The following is an 18,317-nucleotide window of genomic DNA, read 5'->3' on the forward strand; positions in this document are numbered from 1 at the left end:
GTTTGCTTACCAATATCTCTCCATTATATTTTGGGTGTCACTCTTGCATTGCTTCATTTAACCCCACCTCTTGTGAATTCTGGTCAAGTATGACATCATGCAGCGTCGACAGCCTCGTTATAGGTTGTCTCGAGCGAAAAACCTAGCACGAACACTTTGAGAATATACCTCCAACACCAACTTCTTAGAGTTCAACCCCTTCATTTCTGGAAAGTTAAGTGTTCATATTTTCACAAAGTCCATCGCGTGTTATTGCATATGTCGGTGTTGTTATTGCAATTTCGTGTTTTATATTAATTCCACAGTGCTGAACATAAACAGGTGGGTGGGAACAATAGCACCATATTTCTAAGGTGGAAAGACGAGACATTTTTCATCTGTCGGAGTGATTTGCAAATGTTCCCATGCACTTTCTGAATGTAACTACCCCATGCAATGGATATTCAAGAAATAGGAGCTCATCTCTAATAGTCTTTATGTTAGTCAACGTACCTGTACATGTAAAAAATGACCTCGTGCAGAATGATGGAATCGAGCAAATAATAGTGCTCGGTGGCTGATGAGTGTTCTTGTTCGGAAAATTAAGCGCAATAAGGGTAAAATAAGTCTAAATAGTATCGAACTTCAAGAAAAGGGCGCTTTTACGAGGTTATTACAAAAACAACACTAAAAAACGAAAACAATCGCCTAACTTTGATGTCGGAAAGTATGGAAAACTTGTCGTTTACCCACGGACACTCCGTTTTATTGCACTTTTCTCGCCAAAATGAAGAGGTATTATTCTTTTAACCTTAGGCCCCATTCAGATCGAGGAGATCCGAGTGCTAGCTAGGCCGCCGCCTAAATATGGCGGACCTCGACCGGTTGAATTGACCCGAGATTTAATTGCTGTACTTCTGCAGGGACGACGCGTGGCGAGGCGTGTGAGAGGCGGAGAGACCGTTACAGGATTAAGCGGTCTTCCTTTCATGTAGGCCCGCCATATTTAGGTCGCGGCCTAGGTAGCACTCGGCTCTTCTCCATCTGAATGGGGCCTTAATGAAGATACAGTTACGTAAGTTACGTACATGTGTACTAGCTAGTATAACAAGAAGTCCATATTTCATGACTGAGAACTGCAAGGCAAGTAATATTTACACTGAATAAAGTATAGGCTTACATGCATGCACGTTTGGCATATAATAAGCATTTATTTCACAATATCTGAGAATACCCTACTTAACTTATATGACAAAACTCCATAAATTGGATGGGGGTTGGTAAAGCGGTGCGGTTTTTACTTGGCTGCACATTTTGATCCATCAGCTGGATGTTTCCAACGCTAATTAAATGGTTATCTTACCGCACGCGGTTTGTCCAAAAAATGTCTGCCAAGGTAGATGAAGCGGCCCTATGACTGAGAATGGGTGACATATCTTTGTCTATAGGTGCGTACTCCCCGTTCCATCTATAATGTTTGGGGGATTAATGTGTCATGCCATCCTCATTTTGCAGGAACTTTTTCCTGTCGCTACTGTAACTCAAATACAGGGACTATTCAACAGTTCTTGATGTTTTTTTTTTGTTTTTTTTTTTGACATGAAATGTATTGCACAGGCTAATTCCGCGGCGTTTACATACGACCATTAACCTTTACAGTAAATGCATGACCGCCTCATCTATACAACCGAAACCTTTAATGGTCCATTATGAGCCGCGCATGCGTACACTTCTCTTTTCTCTGTAGTCACTCCCAAGATGTCTTTCGCAGAATATTGAAACGCTAAGGTGGTGTACGGAGATTCCTTAATCAAATTTACTTAATAGGGCCATTTTGAATAAATTAAGTGTAGAGAAATAGATACGTTTTAAATAGAACCACAACCGCCCCTGCGTCTCAAGCAAACAAAACCAGTTTCAACAGGCTATTAGCTAAAAGTAAACAAAACCAGTGTCATCAGGTCATTAGCTAAAAGTAAAAAAAACAGTGTCATCAGGTTATTAGCTAAAAGTAAACAAAGCCAGTGTCATCAGGCTATTAGCTAAAAGTAAACAAAGCCAGTTTCATCAGGCTATTAGCTAAAAGTAAACAAAACCAGTTTCATCAGGCTATTAGCTAAAAGTAAACAAAGCCAGTTTCATCAGGCTATTAGCTAAAAGTAAACAAAATCAGTTCCATCAGGCTATTAGCTAAAATTAAACAAAGCCAGTTTCATCAGGCTATTAGCTAAAAGTAAACAAAACCAGTTTCATCAGGCTATTAGCTAAAAGTAAACAAAACCAGTTCCATCAGGCTATTAGCTAAAAGTAAACAAAGCCAGTTCCATCAGGCTATTAGCTAAACGTAAACAAAGCCAGTTTCATCAGGCTATTAGCTAAAAGTAAACAAAGCCAGTTTCATCAGGCTATTAGCTAAGAGTAAACAAAGCCAGTTTCATCAGGCTATTAGCTTAAAGTAAACAAAACCAGTGTCATCAGGCTATTAGCTAAAAATAAACAAAGCCAGTTTCATCAGGTTATTAGGTAAAGGTAGATGTACGTGAGGTGGAGTCGTTTATCATATGTGGATTTTACTGCGTATTTGAAAAGCGCACAGCTGTCTTGGAAAAACACACACATACATATATAACTTTTTAAAACCCAAAACCCTGGGTACTTACTGGGATTACTTGGGTTGTCTATCCGTTCCTATAAATTAAGCCGACACATCCGGAAAATGCTCCTAAGTAAGATTTTAGGTGATGCAGTTAAAACTCAAATGTCTTTTTGATATTGGAACAAAAATCAATTCCAGTTTTGTATTTTAACTCACATTGAATGGAAATGCCTTGTAAACACCTTCAGGACGTCATTGAAAAAATCGGCCGTCCTTCGAGGAAACATGTCCAAGTGACTGCTGCATGGCTCTGACGAAAGCCATGAGTCTGTGGCCGTCAAATCGGTCTACACTTAAAGGTCACAATTCTTGAAATAGTCCCAAAGAGTTTCAAAGTTACCTGTACCCCCCTACACACACACACACACACACACACACACACACACACACAGAGGCGTGCACACACACGCACACACACACACACAGAGGCGTGCACACACACACACACACACACACACACACACACAGAGGCGTGCACACACACACACACACAGGCACGCACGCACAAAGACACACACACACACACACACACACACACACACACACAACAACAACAACAACAACAACAACCAAATGCCTTATTATAGGCTTGGTGGTTCACATGAAGAACTCGTAGCCATGCAGTTTTTTTTTTTTTTTTTTCAACACAAACATGTATAATACATCGAAAACGAGACAGTTTCTGAAAAATGTTATCTGTAAATAGTAATTATGGTAAAATCAATGACTAATTGTTTCGATTACATATTCAATTTTTAGTTTTGTTTTTCTATTGATTTATTCATCTATTATTTCTGTTTATTTATTTGCTTTGTCTTTGTCGTATAATGATACTGATATAATCGCGCAATAGCTTGCAGAAAAGAAAAGTTCCAACAATCGAATCTTTAACATTACGAGCTGGTTAACCGGGGTTGGACGGATGCCGTCTTCTGGGTCTTCCGGAAGACGGCCAGATTTTTTCAAGTTTACATTAACGGGCATTTAATTTTTCTGTCGGAAGACGGTCAAAAATGGAGAATGAATCTGCAAAGATGATTTGGAAAATTGTCAGAAAATATCAAGATCTACAGGTAGTCTTAGTAAACGTCTAATCCGTTTTCAAGGCCTGCTATCAAGATGCTTATATTATCAAGTAAACGCGTGCAGAGAAGACAATTTTCAACAGACGGCTCTGTAGTATTACGAGGTTTACCTGGTAATCTTATTCTCCGTCTGCCTAGATCACGATTACGTGAAACTGGTCCACTTGATTACACTTTCCCTCATGAACAAATGCTAGAATGACGTCAACATCTCACGCAGAACTGCGAGATCACGCACTCCAACACATGCTGGTGATTTAAGAAAAGAGAGGCGTTTATTCAGCCATTGATATACTAATTAAAATCACGTATAACAGAAATTGGATTGCTTTTCGGGTAAATGTATAAAGTATAAGATAACATTTTAGTTGCTAAGAATTTTTTTTTAATGAGAGACAGCAGATGGGTAAAAACTTTTTAAAAAATCTTTTGGATCCTTTAAAACGTAAAAAGTCTCTTGTTCCTCGGAAAGAAATTAAGAAGACCGTATGCAAGGTGGGTGCAGTAAAGAAAGTACCAAACTCACATCATCATCATCATCATCATTATAATCAATTTGGATAAGAAGTGTCAAACTAATATCATCATTATTATAATATATGATGGTTAGGTCTCTGCCAGTTTTAAAAAATAATTGAACACATTTTTCTTCATCATCGCCTCGGAGAAAGTATAAGCGATGCACATTCTCTCTGTGAGGCACATATTACTCAGCTTATAAAAAGCCATCCACTAACAAGCTTTTAACAACTTCCCCCAACCCCAACACGCACTTATAACGGCTGTAATGAAGAAGCATGGGCAGAAACGCCAATGTTTATAAAAATCCAAGGCTTACGCGGATTCAGGAACTTTTTACACACATGATACGTGATACAAGGCGCAAAACAAACAGAAAGATCAATTTTTACGGTTCTTGGGGAATTAAATCACCGTTCTTGCAAAACATCCTGATAGCGTTGGTGAAAGAGTACATGTAACATTTAGCTATTGTTAAGTCATGTGATCATTAGCACTTTAGTATTTAATCTGCAAGTACCGTTGTATAAAAAGAGCGTGCTTGATGTTGAAATGGGATCTAGTGTTTCATTAATGATAAACGGTCTTCCAAGGAAAGCATAAGGTTCACAGCATATAACAGTTAAACTTCCTGTTTTCTGTCAAAAATGTTGACGGATCGTAATGATAATCCCTTCTCGTCTTTCTTGAAAGCAATTACAAAACCTTTCTTTTTTTTTCAAAAATTCGAAACATCTTTTTATAAGCCCAAATATTAAATGCGGATCAAACAGATGGGGTGTTTGTACTTTCGCATAAAAGGGTAATAGGGGCGGACCTTCGCCATAACGGGAAGATTGGACCGGTGCAACAGGAGTGGAAGTCCGCTAGGAACCGTAGACCGTTCCCCATTACTTTGTACAGGTGACATTCGTCCCATATACTAACCCCAATACCTCGACTAACCCTAACCTGTACTTATCACATAGGACCCGGACTTCCATTCCTAGGACTACCATTCCTGTCACACCGGCATTACTGCTGAAAATAAATCTGCAATAAAACAGATAAATCGCCTTAATGAATCCCTTGGTCTTCTATCATACTTCATGTGTAATGTGATGCTGTCAACCTCTTAATATTGTTAAACAATGTGGTCTCAGCATCGTCTGCTTCTCAGCCAAAATGTAGCAGTTTCTTGCAAAAAAATAATAATAAGAGAGAAAAACAATAAACCACACTGAGCTTCACAGAGTAGACATTATAAGATAAACTCAGTTGTCGCAAAAATTGAAACTGGTCACCAAGTTTTTGAGTGAAAAAAGAGCCAGGTAGTCGGTAGAAGCGGCTTTTTTTTTTCTTTGCAGACGATTTTTGCACTCAGTGACAACCTCCACTGACAAGAAAAAAAAAACGAGGAAGTAACCGTCTAGATTTCGACCACAAACCTCATGTTGACCGCAGAACATTTGTCTAGATAATTAGATAATTGGCTGCAATGCGCCGTAGGATTATGTCCGAGCTAACCGCACTGTCAGTTGTGACGTCACGTTCTGTTCAAAGTTCTGCTCAAAACGTACGGTGCATTTACAGTCCGGTTGTGACGGTTTGGCTTAGTGCCGTACTACGTCCATGTGTCTTTTCAATTCGATTTCTTACCATCTCCACCACCGCGGCAAGACTAAATGCCCCAAGCAGGAACAAAAAAAAATGATTAGATCGACTCCTTATGATTAGACATTGCCACCATGTCGTCCGCTGAGATAACCAAAGACGTTCTAAATCAAGACCTCACAATAGTACTGAAAATGTGTCTTCAATTTCCGAGGAGACCTTAGCGGTCACGTTCTCTCAAGCGCAATGAAATTGAGCCGTGTCTCGCAACAGAAGGAGAAGCGATGCGCTCGCGTTTCAAACTGCCGCACGCCACCCAGTTTCCGGTGTTTCAGGGGAAAATCAGGGAGAGTGTCTGTCTCTCTCCAACCCCACACCTGAACTCTGCGTCACTAGGTGTGACAGGAGGAGAGTATATAAACGCTCGTCACCCCTTCTGCCTAGAAGAACTTCAGAACTTTCCGTGTTCGCAATCAACGGCAGTAGAGACAGAAGTAGATTTCCGCAGTTTGAATTTTATTTTCGAAGTACTGTAGCAATAGTGAAGCTATCTCCGGCGGAACCGAAGTGAAAATGAGTGGAGCAAAGAACATCGTGCAACAGTTGGTCTTCTTGTGCCTGTGCGTGTGTGTTTTGAAGGCATCGCCCCTCCGAAGGGAAGAGGTGAGCTGATGTTTGTTTTTTCTCATTTATTATTGTTTTCTTTTCTTTCTTTCTCTCTCTCTCTTTTTTTTTCATTTTTTTAAATTTATGAGCGGATTTCAGGGAAATAAATCGCTGAAGCTGTGGTTAATTTTTAGGAAGAAGTCAACTACATGGATGGATTTTCTCCGAAAGATTTCTTTACCTCAATGTGTTCTGTCATAAGCTGATCCGATATTTTGATTCTGACTTTCACAAAAGGCTTATTGGTCTTTAATTCTCCGTTTCGTTTACTCATTTATCTATATTCATATCGGAATACATTATTACCTACCCACAGTTTACTATGGCCAAAACAAATTTTAGCAGTAGTTATAAAAGAAAGAAGACCGAAATTTGAGTACCTGGGCAGGTGCTGAAAATGAAGATAATTGCTGACAAAATTATATCTTCTTAGGCGAAATTTTAGAAAAAATATTTGGGAATCGCGACTGGAAATCATAAGCCCTGGTGCGTTTGTGTTTTATCTTACATAGATTTACGTGGTGAATTTATGTCCTCGCTTTATTTTTACAAAAATATAATTAACAAAAACACTTCCTCAACTGGCAATTGTGTCGGTTCTCGGGCAGTTTTGCGTTATTCAATTATCGGAAATCTTATGATGTGATAGCACGATTTCTTTTGGGTTTCTGGCTTTCTTTATTTTGCTTGCGCGTTTAAGGAAATGGATCGTTGGCCTGACAATCAATTCCTGTTGCTTCTATCAATACTTAATCAGTACTTAAGGCAGCGACAGCCGCTTTTTTCGGATCAACAATGATAGTTTATTTCATTTATTTCCCAATTCATTTTTATGATTATAAACTCTTTTTGTTGGGGGGGGGGGGGGGGAGGGGTGATCGTTCTTGTATTGAAAGGAAGCATTTGACATATAAAACCATATATTAAGTCCGTTAGTGCAGCTTTTCGCGACCGTATTCCATTAAACCTGCTGAACATTGTCAGTTTGCAATATCAATGGATGGAATGAAAAAAAACTAATGGGGTATAATTGGTAGTTATCATTATGCAACACAAATTTTTGTAGAAAATCTACTCACATTCATACTGCCGTACTACAGCGATGCGGTCGGAGTCTTATTTCTAACAGTATTCGAAGAACTTTTTTTAGGGCCAATCTTTGTCGGAGTAATATTTTGGAAATAATTTTATCTCAATGCAGTCTATGCAGAAGCCTGTCACTTGCTTACAAAAAAGTAAATATTTTTAGAAGTAACCTTCAGTTTTTAGCAACTTGATTGCGAATATAAACGCCATGCACGTAGAGAAATAAGTGGCAGCTATGGAGATCGTCCAAGAGAGCCAAACTCTCCCTACTTAGCGAGAATTCTCGGGATTCGGAGAAAAGTGACGCACTAGCGTGTGCGATGTGTCAACGAACAAAACCCGACAAAATGTATCGACGGATACTTTTTCTGGCGTTTTTTTAATAATTACTGTCGAATCGCAAGCTTTCACAATATAACGATTTCATTATGTATTGCGTGCTTCCGTTACTTTTGAAGCGGGATCAGATCGCGAAGGCGGACTTCTACGGTGACATTTCGAAAGTAAGACGATAAATGCTTTGTAGTTTAGAAAACCACAATGAATCACATGCATACATACATGCTTCGAGTTTAGTGGAATTGAGAGAGAGAGAGAGAGAGAGAGAGAGAGAGATTCGTAATCAAGTTACAAGAAGTAACTGTTCAGAACAAATGCCCAAAGGATCATCCTCTAAATCACATAACATAACATAACATTATAGTGAGTGTTAATGCTCATGGCGAATTTTGGTAAAATAAATACATTTTACTTTCCTAAATAAATCAAAATCCATTAGTCGTTGTCACTGCTCTGTAAGAAACGCCAACGCATCAAAAGATGTGCCCAGCCTTAAACTGTCCTAATGTGCACTGGGCTAGTTTCGGGGGCACAGTTATGCTACAGCACCAACGATTGAGAAATATTACGCACCAATGCGACGAGTGTGGTGAGGAAACTTCGCGTCCAATTATCTTCAGTTCGGAAGACTAAAAAACACTTGGGCCCAAGTACTTAGTGCAAGACATAAATTAGTTGCGCTCAAGCTGGGTCTAATTTAGACCGTAAGAAGGTACCTAGTTTGTCCATATTGCTTGTTATTCAGTGGAGCCTCTTTTCACAGTGGTTGCCTGAAGACACGATTTAGGCCAATTTTCGGTCGAAAATGTCTCCTGTCCTAACGCAGCTTATATGCTGTGAGGTACGTCACAAACGGCACGAATGCAGTCCGAAACGCTTGACCCCGTGAAAAATGTTTCCGGTAAGGATAGGACTATAATTAAATACACCCAATTCACTTATACATTTTCCCCGACGAAAGTAATACTTATGTTCTTATTGACATTTTATGGGGACATTTACTTTTTCAATTACTCAGTTAAACGTCACTTTTCACTTATATTTTTGACATGACACAAAAGTGCGTATTATCTTTCCTGTACGCTCCTTTTTTTGCCTTAATTCTTTCTTTCTAATTTTCTTCCTTTCTTATTGTCTGTCTCTGTCTACCCCCTTGTCTTTCTTTAAGTTTGTCTGTCTGTCCGTCTGTCTGTTTGTCTGTTTGTTTGTCTTTCTTCGATTCAATCTTCCTTTCTTTCGATCTTTCTTTCCTTTTCTCATACAAACAACAATGACTGAACTATTTTTTTTTATTTTTTTTTTGTCGTTTAAAACGAGCTTTTTTAAATCTTGTTTCACTGGCCCTCAGACTTTTTTTCATAAAACATTGTCAATTTAAATCCTGAGCCCTCGTCAATCTTTGGATGCCGATAGTGCAATTTGTCAGAATTGTTGTTTGTATAAGACTGACGACTAGGATGTTTAGTTTTTTTTCCCCAATCCAAAGAGTAAAAAGAAAACAATTTAACAATACAGTTATGATGAAACGCTTCTCCGAATTATCTTATCTCAATTATATTACTTTTCTTGACTTTTTAGCCTTTTTTTTAAATTATTTTTTTATTTTATTTTATTTTTTTATCATTTATTTATTTATTTATTTATTTATTTATTTTGCGAGCCAATACATAAAAATAAATAGTTTGGTGATGCCCTTTAATGTTCAGTTAATGATTTTTTGTTGGTATCCGATATCGTAAATTTTATTTCCATATAGTTCACATTGTTTTTAATAACATATAACTTCATCATTTTGATATGTGATATTTTCACATCAGCTCCGCTGATGCAGCAAAAGCAAAGCTTCGACGAACATTTACAGGAAACATATATGTATAGTCATTGTGTTTGCTTGACTGGCAAACGGAATGTTTGTAATGTGCTCACGTCAAAGCTTTTCCATTGAACAAAAGAGCCGAAATCAATATTGCTTGACTCCGTGTACATTTTATACGCTTCGGTGTTTTCACAATAAGGAAAAGTGTGTGTGTGTGTGTGTGTGTGTGTGTGTGTGTGAGTGTGTGTGTGTGTGTTTTTGCGTGTATGTGTTTATTTGTTTGCTTGGAGATGTGTTATGTGTGCGTGCTGGTGTAACATAAATCCACTTAGTGTATAATACTCTTAAAACTCCAGAGGAATAATAGACCATAAATGTGTAGCGTGTAAGTGCGTACAATAAGTTACTTTGGTTCGTATGTATTAGGAAAGGCAGAGGAAATGCGGCATTAAACTGAGGCATAAAAAAACAGACTTGTTTGCTATTGATAGACACGCAATGTGTGAAAGTATTAGATATCTAGATACGGAAAAAGCCTCAAACTCTTTTCAAATGAAAAAAAACTAGCTTTATAAAAATCTGTTCCTGTTACTAAAAGTACACTATCGCATTTCATTCCTTTGTGACTTCGCATCTGTTCTGAAAACACAGTTACGGAAACTATGACTGGGTTCCCATGCCTAGATCGATCCATCTGGATCTGTCTAACTCCCTGGAGTCTCACTAAATAGCTGTCAAATAAACCGTCTTAAATATCTGTCACGCCTACCTAATCAGCAAGGGGGTAAAGATAATTACCCCCTAACAGCTTTACTAGGCGTGACAGACATTTCAGCCGGTTAAGTTGATAGCACTTTAGTGAGACTCCCCAGGGAGACAGATCGATCCAAATATCTGTGGGAATGGTCCCTATCAAAAGATGAATGTCCTTAACTTCCAGACATCTGGGAATTATTTTTTTCAAATTCTTCTTCTCTCCATTTTCCTGTTTTCAAAATGATTTATTTTCACATATTTTGATTGGCTTTATACTACTTTATTAACGCTGTCGATAAACAGACAGATTCCCGGTAGTTAAAATATGAACACCCTCACCCTGACGTTGAGTAAAAATTTTAAAAGTTGATGATAATACGAGTAAGTTGGAAACAAGGAGAGGTGTGTTTATCTGTTAATCTGATTGCATTCAGCGAGAGTCCCCGCGGAGTTGGATCGATCTACGTACATTGTATAACAATGGTGTCATTTGGAATGAGCCCTAAGTCGCTATACTTTATTCTACCTTGGTGATTCCCAAGATGTTTCACGTTCATTGTTCATTGTTTTGTTTAATCAGTATGACAGGAATGGTAGTCCCAGGAATGCAAGTCCAGGCTCCTGTATGACAAGTACAGGTTAGGGTTAGTCGAAGTATTGGGGTCAGTATTTGGGACGAATGTCATCTGTACAAAGCAATGGGGAACGGACTTGGTTTCTAGCGGACTACCATTCCTGTCACAGTGATGTATCAAAACTGAGGGTTCGTGAGCAGAAAGTCCGCACTTCATTTAGTTATAATGGTTTATCCTATAGGGTTTTATAGGGTTAGGTTATCCTGACCTAAGTTGGTCAAAAGCTAGAGCGAGCCTTACCTGAACAAACGAATGGGAAGCGGACTCTCTGTCACGTTACACCGGCAACGAGTCTCGTGTCAACTGACCTGCCTCCTGCTAGGGTTGGGATGTGGTTTCGATCCAACCCCACGAGTTACTATAAAGAGCTCTGTCGTGAGTTGTAAGGTGATCTCATTTCTTATTTCTTTCATTTTTAACCCGCCATTCTTTGACTTCTGGTCAACCCGTTGCGTGTAGGCTTATTTGGATACAAGTGAGTGAGTCGTGCGCGTAATCTGCAACACAACTCTTACATTATCTGTTAGCCTATTCATCTATTTTCATCTTAGAATTTTAGTATTTTTCTGTGTGTGTGTGCGTGTGTGTGTGTGTGTGTGTGAGAGAGAGAGAGAGAGAGAGAGAGAGAGAGAGAGAGAACGAGAAAGCTCAAAGAGAGAGACAAATGAGAACGAGAGACTTCGTGATTTTACGGTCTAAGGCTCCAATCCCATACACACTATCGGTCTACGTAGATCGATCCAACTCTGCGGAGACTTAAGCTGACTGTTAGGCTGTATTCCCAGAGCTTTTAGATCGATCTATCCCCGCGGGGAGTCTCGCTAGATTACTGTCAGATAATCCGGCTTAAATGTCCGTCCCGCCTACTACAAGCCGTAAGGGGGTAATTAACTTTCGTGTCCGCCCGGCTGACAGCTATTTAGCGTGAACCCCCAGGGAGTTAGGTCGATCTAAAAAAGATAGATCTAATCTCTGGAAATGGGGTCTTACACGCCTTCTGCTGGCGATGAAATGCTAGAAGTGCCTTGGAAACAAGAGGAGGCATGGCATTCGGTTAATGATTGCACTCAGCGAGAATCCCCGCAGAGTTGGATCGACCTACGTAGACCGAGGGTGTCTATGGCTGTATTCCCAGAGTTTTTAGATCGATCTATCCCCGCGGGGAGTCTCACTAGATTACTGTCAGATAATCCGGCTTAAATGTCCGTCCCGCCTACTACAAGCTGTAAGGGGGTAATTAATTTTCATGTCCGCCCGGCTGACAGCTATTTAGCGTGAACCCCCAGGGAGTTAGGTCGATCTAAAGTGGATCGAACTAAACTCTGGAAATGGGGTCTATAACTGCATTCCCACAGATTTTAGATCGATCTATCTCCGTGGGGAGTCTCACTAGATTACTGTCAGCTTAGCCGGCTTAAACGTCTGTCCCGCCTACTAAAAGCTGTAAGAGGGTAATTAACTACCGTGCACGTTCGGCTGACATCAATTTAACGTGAACCCCCATGGAGTTAGGTCGATCTAGATGGATCGATCAAAAATCTGTGGGAATGCACCCTATGGGACAGAGGTCTAAAAAGGCATCAAAAGTGTCCTTGGAGAAGATATGTGTATCAATCGCGTGGTTCTGATGTATTCGCGAGACAAGACCAAACTTCGTGATTTTCGTGCGAAGAGACTTCTTGAATAGCCCAAAGCCAACATAACATATTATGATAAACTTTTTTTATTGATGTAGCGATATATTTCATCAAAATGAAACGCAATGTATTTCGTTTGTAGTGAATGGCGTGACTTTCGTGCTCTGTGCTCGATAAACATTTCTTTTTTCAAAAGAGTCCAAAATCGAGAACACGGGGACGGTGGGGTGGATGAGAATGAAGACATATAAAAATTGTTTTGAATAGAATCCAAGACTTAAATAAGTTGACATTCAAAGGAAATATATATGACAAGAAAAACTATCAAAATCCGTATTTGTAGTCAAGTAAGGTAAACCAGGGAACTTTGCGTGACAACATTAATTGATTGTTTAGGATGAGACCAGTGCCTTTTACGAGAATTTTACCCCCCCCCCCCCCCCCCCATCCCTCCTCCCCCCCCCCCCCCCCCCACCACCACCATGTCCTTTCACAACGGAACATTTACCGCAAACTTCGCTCGTTTAAGAGACAGCGCACATGTTTCGTTTTGTCTTCAATTTCTTTTTCAATCTTTTAATTTTCCTTTCCACCTTCGACAATGTTCTTTTAAAGTGTTTTATTATTCCGGCTCCTGACGGCTTTAAAAGACCAGAAACCTCGCGAAATGAATTTTTTTTAATTTGCAATTACTGAAAAAATTGACAGAAGTTAGTTTCGTTTTCATTCCGTAGCATGCCACTAGCGTGGAAGGGGAACGTTTCGTCACATATGTATAAAGCAAAATTCTATTTCATAGATTAAAACTGAGCCAAGTACGTGTACATATAATACAATTATTATTTAGCCAGGTATTTAAATATAAATTATCGCTGTTTAACTAGAATTCAAGTGCAAAAATTCGACAACATCAAGTTATATTTTTCCTGTATTCCAGTGTCGCAGTGAAAGAATTTGCCAGCAGCAAGAAGCCTGTAAGTTCACCTCGATACGGTGGCAACCGAATTTCAGGGACTTGGAGTGCAGACCGAATGAATACCGAGACAATGTCCTCTCAGAAGTTTGCGGGTAAGTTTTTTCGAAGGTCCCATTTTGGAAAATTGATCATGTTCATGGAAAATAAAACCATCAATTCAAAAATCACAGTAAATAAAACTTTATTCATATCTGACTGATAATGCCAGTCGAAAATCCTGAAAATTACGAAGGGCGAAGAATAAAAAGTCGTTTTTACTAGTCAGGGGAATGGGCTGCTTCCCGGATCATGCTTAATAACATGAACTATTTGCGCATCTCGGGAAATAAAAAGTACCTTTCAAAGGTAAAAAAATAACCAACGGGGCCCTCTATTTCGGATCGGATTCAGAAAAACCAAGTCAAACGTACTTTTGGGAATGAATAACATCAAATTTGGTTGGATTGTGTATCGTGGTGATTTTTGTTGAAATCAATACGTATACATTGTGTGCAATCTGGCGTTAGAATTGTATTCAATGCCTTCAAGAAGGCATGCAACATGCTGTATGGCTAGCCTCACTTGGTGTTTATTCGTATTATTAGTTTTCTTAATTGCATTGCAATAACGATACCACAACTATTACCAGTAGAGCTGTTCTTTATAGGTTAGCTCTGGTGCATCACGGAACATATCAGAACCACCCTAGTAGACACGCAACAAAAAATTAATTGACTCTCCATGCGTTTGAAAAAAAAAACACAGTCATATTTATGCTCTGCAGACCTTTTATATATTTCTCAATTTAGACCTTAAAGGCGATAAAAACCATTATAGAAAGGTTTATCTGAAGCATACCTACTGTCGTAATTATCTTCTCACCCTGCATGGCAACTCTCAACGCCTGCGCCATATGTGATACAGGGCCGCGATACAAAATATGTGTGAAAACGAGGCTATGAAGGTAAAGGTCAGGAAAGCTACTGGATGTTCTTTCTTAATGACTGGGCAATCATTTAGAACTGAATTAAAGAATTAAAAATTAAAAATTGCCCTTTACCCCATGAAATACATTTTGGTGGGTAAATTCCGTTGGGGGGGGTCACTTAAAATGATGATTTTCAGTTACAATGCTGCTACTTTAAGGCGTTGATCAAAACAAATTTAGCGTTGGTTAAGTGTTGATATGTCGACCCTACAACCGTGATAATAATATAATTTGATCATAGTTTGCTGACATTAAATTCATGTGATTAAACTTCGATCCAAAATACAATCCCCTTTCAAATTCTCTGCATTTTGAGGTAAAGGATTCCAATTTAAAGGCCTAAATTCCCTTAACCATGAATGACAATCGGTTTTACTTGAATTAGAAAGGAAACATTTTATGGCATAATTGTAACACTGATAATACTAGAAATCAGACACAAACTGGGTGTTGAATCAACACCATTAAACAATTTGTTTTTCTATTTGGTTTCTATGACATCTAATGCCAGAAGTCCACACGTGTTTTTGGATATTATTATTATTATGCATCTTCATGTACTGATAACAAAACCGGTTTTCAGAATCTGTACATGTAGGCTAAAGACAGTCTTTTTGCATAAGTTACATGCAGTTGTCCACTTTAGTTTGATATACATGTGAATGTGAACTAATGGATTCAGAGCAAAATATGTTGGACTTTTCTTTCAGATCTTGCACGTGCGGGCCCGAGCACACGTGCCTTCCCAGCAAAATCGCCAGCCACCAGACTGACTACGTGAGCTGTACCTGGTACTGCCGTCCAACTCCTGACGAGTTCTACCCCGAGATGTAACCCCCCCCCTCCCCCATTGCTAACGAGCAACACAAAGCTGATATGAAATAAAAATTACAAATGAAATAATCAAGATGACCACAAGGTGGCGGTGTGACAGGAATGGAAGTCCTAGGAATGGAAGTCCGGGGTCCCATATGAATTGTACAGGTTAGGGTTAGTTGGAGTATTGGGGTTAGTATATGGGACGGATGTCACTTGTACAATGTAATGGGAAGCGGACTACGGTTCCTAGCGGACTTCCATTCCTGTTACAACGGTCTCTTGACCTATAGACATTTAGACATCTCTGTTGATATTGTGATTCCTTGTCATAAGAACGTTTTCGTCTTCATGATATGATCTTTTCGGAGGCCTGTTGTGGTCCCTCATGTGCTCAATGCTAACGTGAAGTCGGACGCTGTGCCTCGTTTAACAAAAAATTATTATGCCCATGGGTTCTTGGATCCAAAGACGTCTTCAGTTTCTTCAGCGTGATATTTGGGTGCAACCGGGGTCGCCTTTGCTAAAACCATTAATGAAGACACAAATAAGGAACTAGATGAGTTGTTTTTATAATGGTAATAATAGTAATAATAATAATTTTAATAATATTTATTTGCAACTAAAAAGTTGAATAGTATATGTATAATTATACTAAAATGGTAATTCTAAGAAAACATATCAGACATCAGAAATATAAATTTGAAAGCCACATATGTCTGGGGCTATCTAGTTATTCAAGCTCAGAATTCACAAAATTTCTGTCAAAATGCTTAGGATAGACTTCGACTAAATATATCTTAGGAATTAAACGATGCCCGGTATTGTAAAACCAGGTGTGTCGGTACCCGATGACGTCATACGAGACGAGAGTACGTACGAGATATGCCTGAAGTGAGGTGAACTTTGCAATGATAAAAGTTAAAAAGCAGTTGTGGCAGGAATGGCAGTCCCAGGAATGGAACTCCGGGCTCCCATATGATTAGTACAGGTTGTAAGTCGTAGTACTGGGGGAGACCGGGGCTAGTTGGACCCCGGGGTAAGTTGGCCCCCCACCAAGTCTCTTTAATAAATTTACTTTAAGATGCTAAATTATTTCATTTGGACTCGCTGCCGACGCTTTCTTAGCACTATTGGATACGGTCACTTTACAAAATGATGTGATCAATTCATTTACCCCATAGTTACTTTGTCATAAATTGATTGGGGGCCAACTTACCCCGGGGTCCAACTAGCCCCAGGCTCCACTATATGCTATGAGTGTCACCTGTACAAAGTACTACGGTTTCAAGCAGATTACCATTCCTATCACACCGTAAATGTCGTCCTGCATAGCAATACAGAAGTATCCCGCAAAACATGGCTAATTCGTGATGTGGTGTAATAGATTCTAATTCGACAGAACTGAAGAGAAAACAACCAGAAAAAATCGGTGAACCAATACGTCAGCTTTCTTTCGTTGCGTCACCGCATCCGCTATATTCTGCCATCATTTCAGATCTCATTCTCCTGCAAATCCCGTGAAATCTCGCTCCGGGCTGACTCGTTCCCCATTATAAAGTTTGTTCTAGAAATTTGTTTGGACCAAATGTTCGGCAAAGACAGTTGTTTTTGCTCTTGATGTGTCTTTAAATGTTGCTAGTTTAGGAAACAATCCGGTGAAATAAACCTGTGCTGGCTCGCGGGTAATGTGCTTCTCCTTAACAAAATTTTTGACTTGATCGTAGATTCTGATAACATCGTTTATCAAATTAATAGTTTCTCCAAAGTGAATTGTTGGTAATGATCAGAAATGTTTATTTGAAAGTTTATAGAACACAGTTGGTTTCGTTTGAGAGCGTACGTAATTGTGAGAGTCCCCAAACGCTCAATCTTAAAAGAGAAAAATATCAGATAAAATGGGTCGTTTAAATATTTCAAGAAATTGCTTTAAATTTAGTGTATAAAGAGAACGTTTCCTGTAACAAGATAATTGACTAGAATTATTTGTTTCTTAAATACATTTTTACTCCCCCCCCTCCCCCCCCCTCCCCACACTGGTCTGCAAAAATGTAAAACTATAGTTAATGATTGAAAACGGATACGGAAATTAACTATCCATATTAACAACTTATTAAGCTGAGTAGATAGGTGATATTATAGCACAGTACATTTTCAACTTAATTTTCTATATCATTGGTAATTTAGTGTTGTGATGTGACTACAACGTTCGTGACGTAAGTAATGACGTCATCTTGAAGTCATCAAACTTGACATCAACTGTGAATAGGAGTATTGTTCATTAAAACATAATCGTTTTAAGATTCAAACGTCGTTGATAAAAGAGGACGATAGTATTAGAGATTTATCTTATGATATATATTTAATTTATTGGTCTGCAGAGTTTTTGCATTTATTATTGTATGGTAATAGAGATACGCCAAGTATGTTTGATTTCACCAGTTATCTCTATTTATTAAGAAATACAGGTATTCTATTTATTAATGCTATGGCAACGCTCTGTACAAATGAAAGGTCCAATAAATGTTACCGTAAACATACGCATTGTGTCTGCTCGTTAAATTCAAGAATTCGGTTCAGTACAATTCAATTTTTTGTGTACTGGTACACAGTTTTTATGACCTATAGTATATACAGTATAACGTGCTACGTATTATGTAAATGGTACATGTATTTTCTTCACCGGTATGCAGATTTACACACCTGTAGATCTCTAAATGTTCACGGTTATAATAATAATAATAATAATAATAATTATTATAATAATAATAATAATAATAATAATCGTTAT

The 18,317-nt window shown here is 38.8% G+C and overlaps 1 protein-coding gene across 1 annotated transcript; it reads left to right on the forward strand.

Moving 5' to 3' along the window:
• Positions 1-6,147: 6,147 nt before the first annotated feature.
• LOC106156120 (uncharacterized) lies at positions 6,148-18,064 on the forward strand. Its single transcript, XM_013531227.3, has 3 exons — positions 6,148-6,495; positions 13,705-13,835; positions 15,421-18,064. Exons 1-3 carry the CDS (start codon positions 6,406-6,408, stop codon positions 15,542-15,544), a joined length of 345 nt encoding a protein of 114 aa, XP_013386681.1. The 5' UTR covers positions 6,148-6,405; the 3' UTR covers positions 15,545-18,064.
• The last annotated feature ends 253 nt before the right edge of the window (positions 18,065-18,317 follow it).

The sequence above is a fragment of the Lingula anatina genome, chromosome 9 (assembly GCF_051362555.1).
Source record: "Lingula anatina isolate TDL-2025a chromosome 9, LinAna3.0, whole genome shotgun sequence".
NCBI lineage: Eukaryota > Metazoa > Brachiopoda > Lingulata > Lingulida > Lingulidae > Lingula > Lingula anatina.

Coding starts and splice junctions, on each gene's coding strand:
- LOC106156120 (XM_013531227.3), top strand. CDS start 6,406: ATGAGTGGAGCAAAGAACATCGTGCAACAGTTGGTCTTCTTGTGCCTG. Junction 6,496..13,704: donor CGCCCCTCCGAAGGGAAGAG/GTGAGCTGATGT, acceptor CCTGTATTCCAG/TGTCGCAGTGAAAGAATTTG. Junction 13,836..15,420: donor GTCCTCTCAGAAGTTTGCGG/GTAAGTTTTTTC, acceptor CTTTTCTTTCAG/ATCTTGCACGTGCGGGCCCG.